Source organism: Parus major, chromosome 3, assembly GCF_001522545.3.
Source record: "Parus major isolate Abel chromosome 3, Parus_major1.1, whole genome shotgun sequence".
In the NCBI taxonomy this organism is placed as follows: Eukaryota; Metazoa; Chordata; class Aves; order Passeriformes; family Paridae; genus Parus; species Parus major.
In genome coordinates this window covers 89,116,185-89,129,966 of record NC_031770.1, presented here as the reverse complement: position 1 = coordinate 89,129,966, position 13,782 = coordinate 89,116,185, and the positions used below count along the sequence as shown (strand labels likewise).

Below are 13,782 nucleotides of genomic sequence, written 5' to 3'. Positions count from 1 at the left end.
AGTAGAGATGTGGTGATAACATTAAATTTGAAAGCAAAATACTTAAAATGTAGCTATAAAAGAGTAAAGTGCACTCCAGACATGTATCAGGATAAGCATTTTTAATAGAGGACATAAAATAGCAGACAGAATCACAAAATAAGCTGAGCTGGAAGAGACTCACAAAGATCACCAAGTCCAGCTCCTGGACCCGGCACAGCACCATCCCCAAGAGTCACCTCATGTGGCTGAGAACATTGTCTAAATGATTCTCAAACTGTCAGACTTGGTGCTGTGATCATCTCCCTGGGGAGCCTGTTCCAGTCCCAACCACCCTCTGGGTGAAGAACCTTCTCCTGATATCCAACCTAAACCTCCCCTGGCACAACTTCAGGCCATTCCCTCAGGCCCTGTCACTGTCACCACAGAGAAGAGATCAGTGCCTGCCCCTCCTCCTCCCCTCACAAGAAGCTGTAACTGCAGTGAGGTCTCCCCTCAGTCTCCTCCAGGCTGAACAGACCAAGTGCCCTCAGCTGCTCCTCATACAGCTTCCCCTCAAGGCCCTTCACCATCTTTGTTTCCCTTCTTTGAATGCTCACAAATATCTTTCTTATATTGTGGCACCCAGACCTGCCCTCAGCACTCGAAGTGAGGGTGCCCCAGTGCAGAGCAGAGCAGGACAATCCCCTCCCTTGCCTGGCTGGCCATGCTGGGCCTGATGTCCCCAGGACAGGGCTGGTCCTGCTCGGGCTGCCAGGGCACTGCTGGCTCATGTTCAACTTGCCATCAACCAGGACCTCCAGGTCCCTTTCTGGGGCACTGCTTTCCAGCATCTCACTCCCCAGGCTGTCCATACATCCAGGGTTGCCCCATCCCAGGTGCAGAACCTGGCACAATCCCTTCATATGGCTGGTGATCACCCAGCCCTCTAACTTGTCAATGTCTCTCTGCAGGGCTTCCCTGCTTTCAAGGGAGCTGACAGTTCCTCACAGTTTTGTGTCATTTGCAAACTTGCTTAGTATACCTTCCAGTCCTATGTCCAAGTCATTTATGAAGATGTTGCAGAACACAGAGCCTAAGATGAAGCCCTGTAGAATTCTTGTTGAAAAGGTCTTGCTGTATTCTTATAGGAAGTTGCAGAAAACTACACACAAGCTGGAACATATGCAGGCAAGCACTGAGTACTGCTAGTGGGGGAACACAGAGCACGTCAAAGGAGAAAACATGCATGTCTGTGTGAAAGAGCAAAGATAATCATGTGCCTGGTCTGAGTACTTGCCAGTATATCTAGAATTAAGGCAGTGCTGAATGGAATGTTTTGTAATTGCATTTGTGTGTTTATAAACCATTAAGTGAATGTGTGAGGAAATAGGTTTCAACACAAAGCTATTTATTTGTTATCTATAAATTTGTCTGTTATAATTTTCTTTAATATTTGGGAACAAAAGAACCCATAGGGCATTAAAATGCAATCAAATCAGAGCCCCAGGACCTCCACCCACATTAGTCCAACATGGGAAACAACTTTGAAGGGCATTCTGCAGAACTACTTGGAAAGAAGAAAATTACCAAGACAGAGCCACAGAGAGCAATAGAAGACACAAGTTAAAGGAATAGTCTGGTCAACTGCAGACAAATCAAGAAGAATGAGGATAGACTACTGTTTCCGAGATCTTGTCATCAGGGAGTTTGGTGAGAGCTGTTGCAGTTGCAAGCAAGGAACAGAAGCCAAAGTGTAGGAGTTATAGGAGGGAATCACAGAAGAGGGTCTCCAGACAGTAATTATAAACAGCGCCTTCAATGAGCTTAGGAATGAAGAAGAGATAGGCGATGAGATATGATATGAAGAACCAAGTAGGGTCAAAGGTGCAATTTTTAAGAGGCAAATGCTTGCTTATATTGCAAGTGGAAAAGAGCCAGAGGACAGCGAGAGGTTAAGAAAGAGAGTAAGGGAGGGAAGAAGTAAGAGGAAGAACAGAACATGGGGTCACTGGGGCAAGTGGAGGGGGTACAGATGGAAAGTAGACAAGAAACTTCTGCTGCTCTGACAGTGGAGGAGAAAGGACAGAAGGAAGAGAATATGGTATCTATTTTTCTTAGGAGTAAAAGCAAGATCCTATGTGAAGAAAAGCAGCAGAGGAAAGAGAAGAGTTTGAGCAATAAATTACAGAGGCAATTGGGATTTAATTTGTGAATTCAATTAAGTTGGAGAATACAGCTGTTTTCTAAAAAGATAGCAGGACTGAAAGAAAAAAATATACCATAATGAAAAAACTGTCCCAGTCTCAGAATATTCACCAGAGACACTCCACAGTATGAGAGCAGAAGCAAATATCTGAGAGTGCACAAAGTGAAATCTGGAATGAAGTGTTTAATTCTAAGTATGTGCTTAAATCTTTGCTGAATAAAGGCCAGACATAGCTTAACTACATCTTCAGCACACAAAAAAAGAAAACAGCCTATGAAGCCAGAGGTGGAAAGACTTGCAAGTGAGCACCTTGATACAGCTGCTTTAGCAACTCACAGGTATACACTGTTTTGCTCACTCAAGTTTTGAGAAATCAGAATATTTCCCTTTAAAAAAAGTGATAAAAAGTTTTCTACTTTTTTCACCTTGCAAAGTTTACCCAGTCTCTTGTCTGTCTGCAGGTTTCACTGCAGATGAGTATCAATCTTCTACTAAATTGTTCCCTATGCACATAAAACAAAAACAACAACAACAACAAAAAACCCTCACATCAACTTTACTGTGTAATATTTTGCACAAAAATGCTGAACAGTCTCTGGGGATGGGGAGGGAGAAGGAAGAGGAAGAGAGTTTTCAATTTCTTCCAGTATGCCAAAACCAAATTTCAGTGTTCCACAAATGGAATAGACAGTACAAGGTCCCCATGATCAAGGTCACTAGGAATGGTGATAATTACATCAGCCCAGTGCCTGTGAAGTGAAGGATATAAAACCACAAACAGGGTAAATGAGCAAACATTTCTTAACTTAAACACACTTAATTTAAGTGTGTTAAAAGGAAAATGAATTCAAGCAGAAACTGAACTCCATGTTGTAATCAGCCCTTTGTCAACTTATTTCAGCAGAAGCCCCAGAGCCAGATCCACAGCTGCTACCACAGCTGGAAGCATGAAGCCTCCTGAGAAGCCAGTTGCAGACTCAGATGCTGCTGTTTCCTGTTTATTATTATAGTGTAAGTTTGCATATAATTTACCATGTTCACTGCAGATGTATTTATTTTTATTGGATGTTTGTGCTAAAATGTACATGCCTATCATTCATAATATTAAGGCTGATCTATTCTGTCTCTTTGCAAAGAAAACCATTTGTTAAAAACAGAATCATTACTGTAGGGAGAGAGAAAACACAAAGAATAGAGGAGAGAGAGAGAAAGGAGAATCTTCCAGAAACAGATTCTCTAAGCCAAGTCCAAAATGTGTAAATAGGGCCAGGATCTTTTAGTGCCCAGTTACAAGTAATACATATCCTTTTCTCAGTGAATACTACAGAAAAAAATATTTGTTAATATCTTTTAATGCCAAAAAAACACTGTTAAATTGTGAACTGTTCCAGAAAATAGTTACTTCTCTAAAAATATAACCAAACTTTTACAATAATGAAGGTCCGCTTAACCATTTAAATTTCAATAACTCTCTCAGGTTACCTATGGAGCTATCAGTAATATACTAGCAAACACATCACATTGTTACCTTATCATTACATACTAACATTTCACATCTGATTTACACCACCCTGTAAGAAGACATGGGGATTATGTTCACATCCCACAGGGATTACTCTTTTTTTTTTCTTTTTAAAACAGCTCTTCTGGCCTGCCAATACTATTTTCTCTCTGCCGGTACAAAAACAATGGGAAAAAGTTGGTATAACTTTATTCCTCAGGAAAACCTTCACATACTGCAATCATCCAGTACAACAGAGTCACTACAATGACTCCAAGATCCTTTTCTTTAACTGTTCCCAGTACAAAGAAATTCACTAAGTCCCCACATCCCAGCAATCTCTGGATTCTTAAACTTCTCTAGTGCACTGGTTATGCAGCTGGCTTAACACTGCATAACACTGTAGATTTCTTTATCATTCACATACAAAAACATGTTTCTTCCAAGTCTATTAAACGCTCATCTACATTTTATTCTTTCCATAACCCCAAATATAGTGACATGAAGGTGTTAGACTGGTTTTACTATCTCGAAAAGTAGTAACAGTATAAATCACAATATTCTCAAAATAATTCTGAGTATGCTAAACTACACAGCGTAGTCTTTAAAATGGGCAATCTAAAGCAATGTGAAAAAATGTGTATTTGAGCCCTAAGTATTCCAGAATACCAGAAAATATGAGTTCTGAGTTTCTGTCTGTATTTGTAAGACACACACAGCTTCAAACTGTATGTATTTGTGCAAAATTGAATTGTTGAGTTTATCTTATGGTATTTCTAATGACATATAAAAGATTCACTACTGTAAGGCCAACCAAATATCTCAACTTGAAGTCATTTAGGATGGACTGTAATAAAAGAAGAAAAAAAGAACATCATTGAACTGAATTACAAAGATCTGATTATCTTGATAATCAGGAGTTTTAGATAATCTGGATGTGTCTTTATAAACAAAACAGGCATCACTATTAGTTTCTGAAACCAAATAAAAGGTGATAGTAATAATAATAATAACAATAACAATAACAATAACAATAACACAACATAGTTTGTTATCTATTTGTTATGGAAAAAATATTGCTTTCTTTCAAGCATATCAACCAGTATTTGAATTCTGTACAAAGACAGACGCAAGCCAAATAGTGATACATTTCAAAATGCTTTTATGTACTATGAACTGCACCATAAAACCCATTCTTAAGAGGCACAGGACATAAACAAAGAAATTACATATAGCATCTCAGAATTAATGTGTGATTACATGTGCTTCAATTTATGAAGCAGCAGCTTTGTAAGGAAATGTCTCTAGAGGTATTCTACAGCAATCACTTGTGGCTGGTTTTTTAACACTGAGCCTCTAAACATTTGCATATACATTCACATTTGAACAAATGGCCCTAAAAGAGGTATTCATATGAAAATTTTTCAGGTCTGGGACATAAATACAGTTTTTAATTGTTGGCCATGGAGAAGTGGTTCTTTTAGTAGAGGAAGAAAATTACAACCTTTCAGGCTTATATCCCTGGTTCATTTTTTATTAGGAATAAGGCGGTCCTATATAGTATTGAATGTTTCAGAGGGATATAGTCTGATTGTCATGGTCAGAGGACCCAAAGCACCACTTTTGGAAAAGAAAAAAAAATACCAGTCCTTACTTCCTTTACTGTTCTATTGCACTAAATGCAATTAATTCCTGTGTCTTTTTAAATTTTGGAATACATTAACTTAGAAGACTCTAGATTAATGGAACACATTAACTCGGAAGAAACCAGCTTATTCAGAATTGACTCAACATTTTCTTCATATATACATTCATGATACACAAGTTAAAGGACAATCCAAGTGACTACTCCCAGTTACCATTTCTCACAATTTTTATCAATCCTGGCTGTTAAGGCTTAATTTTTAATCACTGAATAAGCTGTGATATTTTAAATGGTACCAGAATTATGCATTGCAAGGTGCAAATATAAAACTAGCACTATTTTGTGTCACTTTTACATGTAAAACACACACAGTAATAATTAGCTGACCACACAGTTCATAACTGATTTGGCTCAGCGTCTTCACAGAGTGTGTCACAGATGTTATTGTAAAGTTTTTATGCATGTAATAAAAAAACTCCCAAAAAACCCAAAGCCCCAAAGAAAAACCAACATAACCCTACCCCTTTATGATGCTAATAAATGGTCTAACTTCTAAGACCATATGCAACATTTCAGTTCTTCATAAACATTTGAACTGATTTAGTAAACATTTAGAAAATTGTGGACTGCACTACAGATTTTAAATGTGACAGCTGACAACATAAATTTTCTGGATGATGATGGAGTCAATGTTAGTGCAGCTGTAGTAACAGTAAGACGTGAAAACCTAAAGTTTAGTTTCAACTATTTGAGTGCATTTTTCATAAGATTCAAGGATTGCCAATGATTTATGCTCACTACATAAATTGTAAATTGCCAGAAAAAATAGGAAATACAATTTGAACCCCTTAAAATTATTTTTGGAAGTATTTTTCAACTGCTCAAATATGGAGTTAGGGCAAGGTATAAAATTATCCATTTCCTGCAAATAAATAATGCTTTAAACAATAATAATGCTTTATAAAGGAAACAATCTCTGTATTGAAATGAACACAAATCCAGTTTATGCATATTATTATTTTTATTACTTTAGTAATTCTAGCAAAATATTTAGCCTACAAAATTTATATTATAATTTAAAATGTGTGGTCCTGGGAGCTTGCTTGAGGAAGGGCTGCAGGTTTTGGGTATGGTTCTTTAAATCAGCCAATGTCTAAAAGGGTGATTAAAAACTAAATCCACAGAGTAAAAATCTTTCTCTGTACAGTCAACAGCTTCATTTTGTGACACCTTGCAGCACAAAGCCTATTAATACATTTCTTCTATTTCTTGTAATTTACACAAGTTACAAGGTCCTAATCCTTTGCCTATGCAGAGGTAGGACAGGATTAATTTGTTTTTTCTCCTGATATCAGAGATAGTCATCCACAGCCTAGGCTTAGACAGGCCACCTATAGAATGACCAACACTGGATGGACCAAACTCCTTTGCAGCCAAAAGGATGGATCATCCAGAGAGTGTTTCATCTTATCCTATGGCAGGTACTTTTAAAAAGCACATACAGTAAACCACACCAAGAAGGTTGCCTAATTCTCTCTAGTAACTACTAGAAAATTTAGGATGACAAGCTCAGGCTTGTGTGGTCAAGATCATGTTACAACAATAGTGAAAAAAAACAATATATAATTATTTTCAGTAAATAATAGCCGCACAACAAAAGAACTGAAACTAATCTTCAGTTGAGTAACGATCAGTCAAACCATGAGCACCTATTCAGACACAGAATATCAAAAAAAAAACTTACCACAAACCCTTGACTGCATCAGCTTCTAAAAAATATTGCATGGAATCAGGATACCAGAATGCCATTTAGTGTATCTGTCACTAAAAGCAGCTTCTGCAGCAGCAGCTAAATAGGGGATCATATATCACAGACATTAATAGTGAATTCTTTTTTGATTGTTTTATTTCCAGGAAGAAGTCATCCAGATTGCACCGAGTACTTCTATGAAATCTCAGTTTAAGTTTTATTTTCTGATTATCTTTTCATTTTTTCTCTTTGAGGAAGAGAAACACTTCTCTGAGTGTTTGATCTCATTAAATGCAATGAAAAACTCCAGAAGTCTTTCAAATGAACTGCAATATTTGGGAGCTAATAAAGTATTTTCTCTCAAGTACTAATGAATTCCCTATAGTAGTGCAGACTTTTCTACCAGAGAAAATCATAGTTTAATTTTCCAGGATCAAGTCTGAAATGTCAGACTGCTTCTATAACCTCCCCGCCACAAGCATCTGAAATGTTGTAAACAGATTTACTTCCTGGATTTGGCATTCAAAACTGATGCTTCTTCTTTACTGTTATTTTTTTCATTTCTTGACTAAATAGAAGTTTTAAGTCCACCTTCTAGACCTTTATTCTACTGCTGGGAGATCAACTATTAAAAAAGAATAATGTGAATTTTGAATCCTCTCCATATTCAGGCTTCTGCTATTTTTTTTTCTGGTCTTCAGAATTCTACTCAAGAAAATACACCAGAGATTTAAAGAAAGTAGTGAAGTATATGGATACTAAACAATCCCTTTTGGTTATTATTTCTGAGCAATCATTCTGTCTCAATGCTTCCCACAGACTTCTGTAACTGTGCAACTCATGAGGACTGCACCTGAATGAGTATGAACAGGGACGGACATGAGTCAAAATATCACAATACTTTGTAATTATTCTCTTTAAAACGTATTTGCCTAGAGTCTGATCCATGTACTGTTTTATTTCTCATTAATTACTATTTTGACTCCTCAAAATCTTCCTGGTCTGGATTTTTTAAAAGTGTACTTAAAATCCAAATTTATGGGGTTAACCAGTTCTCTTTTATCTTCTAACTTATTACAGTGTTCAAAACCTTCTTTCCAATATTTTCATATGCTGAAATCGAGGTTCAGTGGATACCAAGAATTATTGCCTCAGAAAGGGTTTTTTCTTATGAAATAAGGCTCCAAATTCTGCAATTTAGATTCTCAGCAGGTTTTTAGCAGATTGGCTACTTTATTATTGAGTTGTATTAGATCACCCTTGGAAAAATACCAGCAGCTCTCTCTTAAACATTTCAATTTGTTAAAGTGTAACATTCCTTCATCATCTTACCTCTTGTTCCTCAATCTCTATTTTTTAGGGGATAAATTAATTCTCAAACTAATATAATGTGATGAAGATACTTGTAACATTCACATAAATGTAGCTTCAATATACATATCCTCTCTATTTGGATCCTTTACTTCATTAGAATCCCACAAATTGAATTATTATGTTAATGGCTATTTAATTCTGAATGATTCACTTTTCCTAGCCCTGTAAGCCTAAGGAAGAAAGCTATAGCTGGAGAGCACTTACATAATTTCCATTCACAGATCTGAATCTGCTCACTTTGTAGCTTATCTGATATTAAGCAGTTCTCTGTTGAAGTGTTCTGTAACATCCAGTGCTTGGCATGACAGACTCAATGAAGTTTTCCAGTGTGTACTGTATGAAGTTTATCTTATGTTTGCATATTGCACTGAAATTAGAGATATCTGTACTGGATACACAAAATAAGTGCTTTCAAAATATAATCTGATTGTATATTCCCTGAGTTCAATTATCTCTTTTCTCTTCATCTCTGTAGCGTTTTGTTTGCATCACCACCTGGTTCTTGATATTCTTCCCTTTTACCTCTTTGTTTTGTTTTCATTCTTTATATTTTTTTTCTATACTGTTCTTCTACGTTTTTGGTGGTTTTTGTTGTTTTTTGTTTTTTTCTCTGTGAAGTAAAATAAAAGCCACACCGTTTGTTAGATAGCAGACAATAAATGTTTGGGAATGTTGTAGAATCCTGTCATGGAAACAGTTACTTCCATCACATCAGCATATCAGTGCCACAATAATTGCTTCTGGTATGTTACAAATGCAGTAGACATAATCTGTCAGGGGGAAAAGCACCAAGCTGACACTTTTTTAAACATGTGAAATATAGTGCACGGAAGACAAGTTAACATTTTAAGCAGAAAGCAAATCTACAGTAACCCACAGGGGCTTCTTCATCACCTACAATTTACATCTTATGGACAAGCTGAAAAGTCCCTTTTTTTGACATCCTCTATAATAATCCAAAAACTTTGACAATACATAGGCTTTTGAGGATGGTTGGTTGCCTACATTGTACCATTTAGTTGAATTTTATTAGTTAAATGCAAGAATATGAAATAGAAAATATCTCCTGACATGCCTAGACATCTGAAAAAAACAGAAAACAGAAGTTTAGTGTAAAAATGTTTGCAAGTGGATAAGGTTTGTTGCTATACACTTGCTGTTTTGCCTGAATTGACTGCCTACTCCTTTAGCCACACCTGTCTGAGATCTAAAGTTCAGACATCCCTGAGCTTAATCCTCCTGGAGAACTCAAATTGCTAGTTATGTTCTCAGATCAGAATTTTGTTTCAGAAAAAATGTGATACACAGTGGTGGTAGTGAGATTTTAAGTAACAGGCAAATCATGACTTTATTGGCAGATTAGCAACTGGAAAAAGTATTTAAACTCTCTTTACTGTAACTGTTACTATTTCTTAATACAGCAAATGTCCTTACTTCTCTATTTGGTGATTTTCCTCCTGAAATACACCCAGGCTAAAGAAAAACAACCCAAGCATTTATGAGCAATCCTTGGTTAGCTCTTGTGTGTGTGTGTGAAAATCATGGAAGCACAGTATGGTTTGGGTCGAAAGGGACCTTAAAGATCATCTAGTTTCAACACCTCTGAAATGGGCAGGAACACCTCCATCCAATAGATCAGGTTGCTCAGAGCTCCATCCAACTGGCCCTGAACAACACCTCCAGGGATACAGCATCCACAACATCTCTGGGAAACCTGTGCCAGTGCCTCATCACTCTCACAGTAAAGGACGTCTTCCTAGTGTTTAACTGAAACCTACTCTTTCATCTTGAAGCTTTTCCCTCTTGTCCTATCATTACAGTTCCTGGCGAAGAGTCCCCCTCTGGCTTCCCTGCAGATCTCTTCAGATACTGGAAAGTTGCTATGAGGTCTCCACAAAACCTCTTCTCCAGGCTGAACAGAGTCAGCTTTCTCAGCCTGACCTTGAACCATGCTTCAGTACCTCTGCTGGACTTGCTCCAACAGTTCCATCTTGTCCTTCTGGTGCCAGGGGAACAGAACGCTATGCAGCACTCTAGGTGGCTTCTCATGAGAGCAGAGTGGAGGGGCAGAATCTCCTCCCTCACCCTGCTGGCCATGCTGCTTTTGATACAGCCCAGGACACAACTGGTTTTCAGGGCTGTGAGCACACACTGCTAGGCTCAGGTTTTTTGCCAATCATCATCCACAAATCCTGGGGTTGGACAAGATGGTCTCCAGAGTCTTCTCTCAACCTAAACCATACTGCTGTTCTGTGATCCTCTGGGGCACAGGTATAACCAGAAATCAGATTTCCTGTTCTTAAGGCAAATGCCCAAACAACCACACACTGCTGTGGAAAAAAAACGTGCAGTAGCATTACCTCATCACTATTTCTGGAAAAAAGAGAGAAACCAGTATTTATTTGCAGACTGATTTTCAAGTACTTAGTCTCTGAGGTATCTACCTCTACCTATTTTCAAGTCCAGGTATTTTCTGAGCATGATGTAATTTAAACTACTAGCAATCCTAGTAGATTAGGATTAAGTAGATTCTAATCCTAGTAGATTAGATTAGATTCTCTGCTGAATTTCCCCTTGAATCTATATGAGCCCTTCTACATCACAAGGACCTTCACAAATAATCACAAGGACCTTCACAATTACTCTTAGGTAAGTAGGTCTTACCTGTGATGCAAAAGAAAATGGAAATGAAAATCTATACTTTTCAAGGGTGAGTACCATTCAGGATAATTTTAAGTTAAAAAATAAATGCTGGACAATTCTAGTTTCATGAACTAGAGACTCAAAAAATACAATGTCTGGGTTTTCAAAATAATTTATATATAGAAAAAGTTTTTTCTTTGGAGTAAATTTGTTTTCTCACTTTTATACCTTGATGCTGCAATGTATGTAGTGATATATTATGAATTCTACAATAAAATAAAAATTTCTAGGGCATTTTATTAAGGTACCACAGTTACGAATTCTCAACAGCACAAAAAAAATTTTATTGTCATCTGTGATAGTAAAAATTAATTAGAATAATGAACTTTCATAAACACAGCCTTCCTTTTTCAACTTCCACAGCAGAAGAGTCACCATCAGTAGCTAAAAATGCAAAAATAACTAAGTATATTCAATCTTAAAAATAAAAATCACTGAAAAGACAATTATTACAATTCATCTAAATTGTAAAAATTTGGTGATAAACTTTTCTACTGGTACCAAATAGTCCCTGTAACAATGACTCCAGTCACTCTGTATTACTTCAGAATCTGTATATTTACCCACGCACTGGAATATTCATATTCCTTGCAGATTTAGTGACTTCTTCAAACCTTTCCATGCTTTCTTCAATTGAACAATTAATATTCATTTTGCTAAAAGATTCAGATGCTGCACCAAATACTGAGACTTCTGTAGCTCCTGCTGCAATCTAAAAAATACATTTAAAGAAAACAGAATCATAACATTATATTAAAGTATTAGATTAGGCATTTAATTCTGTATAGAATTCTAAAATTTTAAAGTACATTAAGTATATCATCCATATCTAAAATCTAACTTTAATTCCAATTTTTTTTTAAGCTAGAGCATACAGATAGATTGAATAAAATTTTGTGATCACTCACTATGGCATATTTTCTGCCTCTTCTTAGCAATTAGTTAAACGTGTTTAAATGATGAATGATAAAGGTAATAATATGTAAGAAATCACATGAATCACCTATACAAACAACAATGATTGATATCTACATTCATCTTTTCAGAAAAGGAAAAGACCATACAACAACTCTCACACTGTCTGTTCCTCCTGAATACCAGGAAGTCATTCTTGGGAAAGCTCTCTGTGTGCATGTGCCTAGAGCAGCAACAATAACCAACAGGGATTTCCTTGTTAGAGCCAACTCTAGGATCAAGGGCTCCATTGGTCTTGGTGTCACAGTCAATAAGGATAATATGGAAAATGTGTACATGAGAGTCTGCTGAGAGAAGTCTCAGAGCAAACACCAGTCTAGAAAATGTGTAAATGTGGTGACTTCACTGAACAGGCAATTAGCCTGAGCTTGTATTCAGTACCTCAGTAAATCAACTAACATGAGGCAAACTAGAAGGCAGAAAGCCAGCTGATAGAAGAAAACTTTTAAGCTTAGGAGAATAGTTAACTAACTAACTCCCACTCTCCAGTCAGAATAACACTCTTGTTCAGTGAAAAAGTATGAAGTTTTTGCATTTACTCTCTGCAGGGTAATGTCTAAAATTCAGCAACAGAGACAATTCAGAGACAAATATTCTTTCAAACAGAGGGAAAAAAACATCAACAAGGAAGAATGCAGGAATAATCTACAACTATTGTTTCATTGTTTTCCCTTCATTATATCACTAAATACAGGATAGAGATAAAGCACAATTAAACTCATACAGGCTACCACAGAGGCAAAGTTGTAGCACTATAATCTGTCTGTCAATACTTAAGTCAGCTATGCACAGGTTTCTGTTTTAACAGATATCTCATTACAGGAACTGAATTTTTCAGTGAAAAAAAACTACAGCTTACTTCTAACATTAAAAAGCTAGTTTCTGGTACTGAACAGAAAGTATCTGCAACATAAAAGAGGTAAATGTGGACAACTCTTACGAAGGCACTTACAGCAGAATGAAAACCTTGAAGATTAGGTGTAAGAACGGGATACTGTACTCCAGGATGCCGCTCAATACCACTCATTACTTCTTTGTGATCTGCCATCTAAAATAATTTGTATTGATCAACAGTTATTTTCTGATTTTACATAGCTAAACAGAAATTTACTTAGACTGTGGTTGTGCCGTCATTACTTGTATAGTTCATACAAAAAGTCTAACAATAAAGTGGTTAAACTGACTTTATACAAATACTCTTTTTTAATTTCTTTATTTCTGACTATTTGTCTTGTGATCTTTTTAGATCTATCTGATTATAGAACTGGGGCTAAGACTTCTACAGTGTTCCTTTGTGTGTATTTGTAAAAATATAATGTGCATCATAAATGGACAGACATGATCATGCTGTTCATAAAGTGTTACAGCAACCTGTATTTTGTGTCACTGGACTTAATAGGTGAAATTAACAGAATAGCTGAGATTTAAAAATCATAGAAATCTTGAAAACTTCAGCACTGATAAATGCAACTTCACAATGGTAAGCATAACTGAACTTGAATTACTCAATACTGTAATCAGAACATTTGAAGACTAAACATGTATATTCTTAAGAATAAAGCAAAATCCAGTTGTCCACATAGTGCAGTTTTAATATATTCAGAAGTTTCTTTCTAAATAAGAAAATACTTCTTTATTATAGCAAAAATCAGAGTACTTGTTTTCCT

The 13,782-nt window shown here is 36.5% G+C and overlaps 1 protein-coding gene across 1 annotated transcript in view; it reads right to left on the bottom strand.

Moving 5' to 3' along the window:
- Positions 1-13,782, bottom strand: part of HMGCLL1 (3-hydroxymethyl-3-methylglutaryl-CoA lyase like 1) — a 74,411-nt gene that overhangs the window by 35,064 nt on the left and 25,565 nt on the right. The window contains exons 4-5 of the mRNA XM_015622482.3: positions 13,068-13,163; positions 11,704-11,852 (exon numbers count right to left, since the gene is read on the bottom strand). Of these exons, the coding sequence (XP_015477968.1) occupies positions 11,704-11,852; positions 13,068-13,163 (245 nt within the window). The remainder of the gene's footprint in view (positions 1-11,703; positions 11,853-13,067; positions 13,164-13,782) is intronic.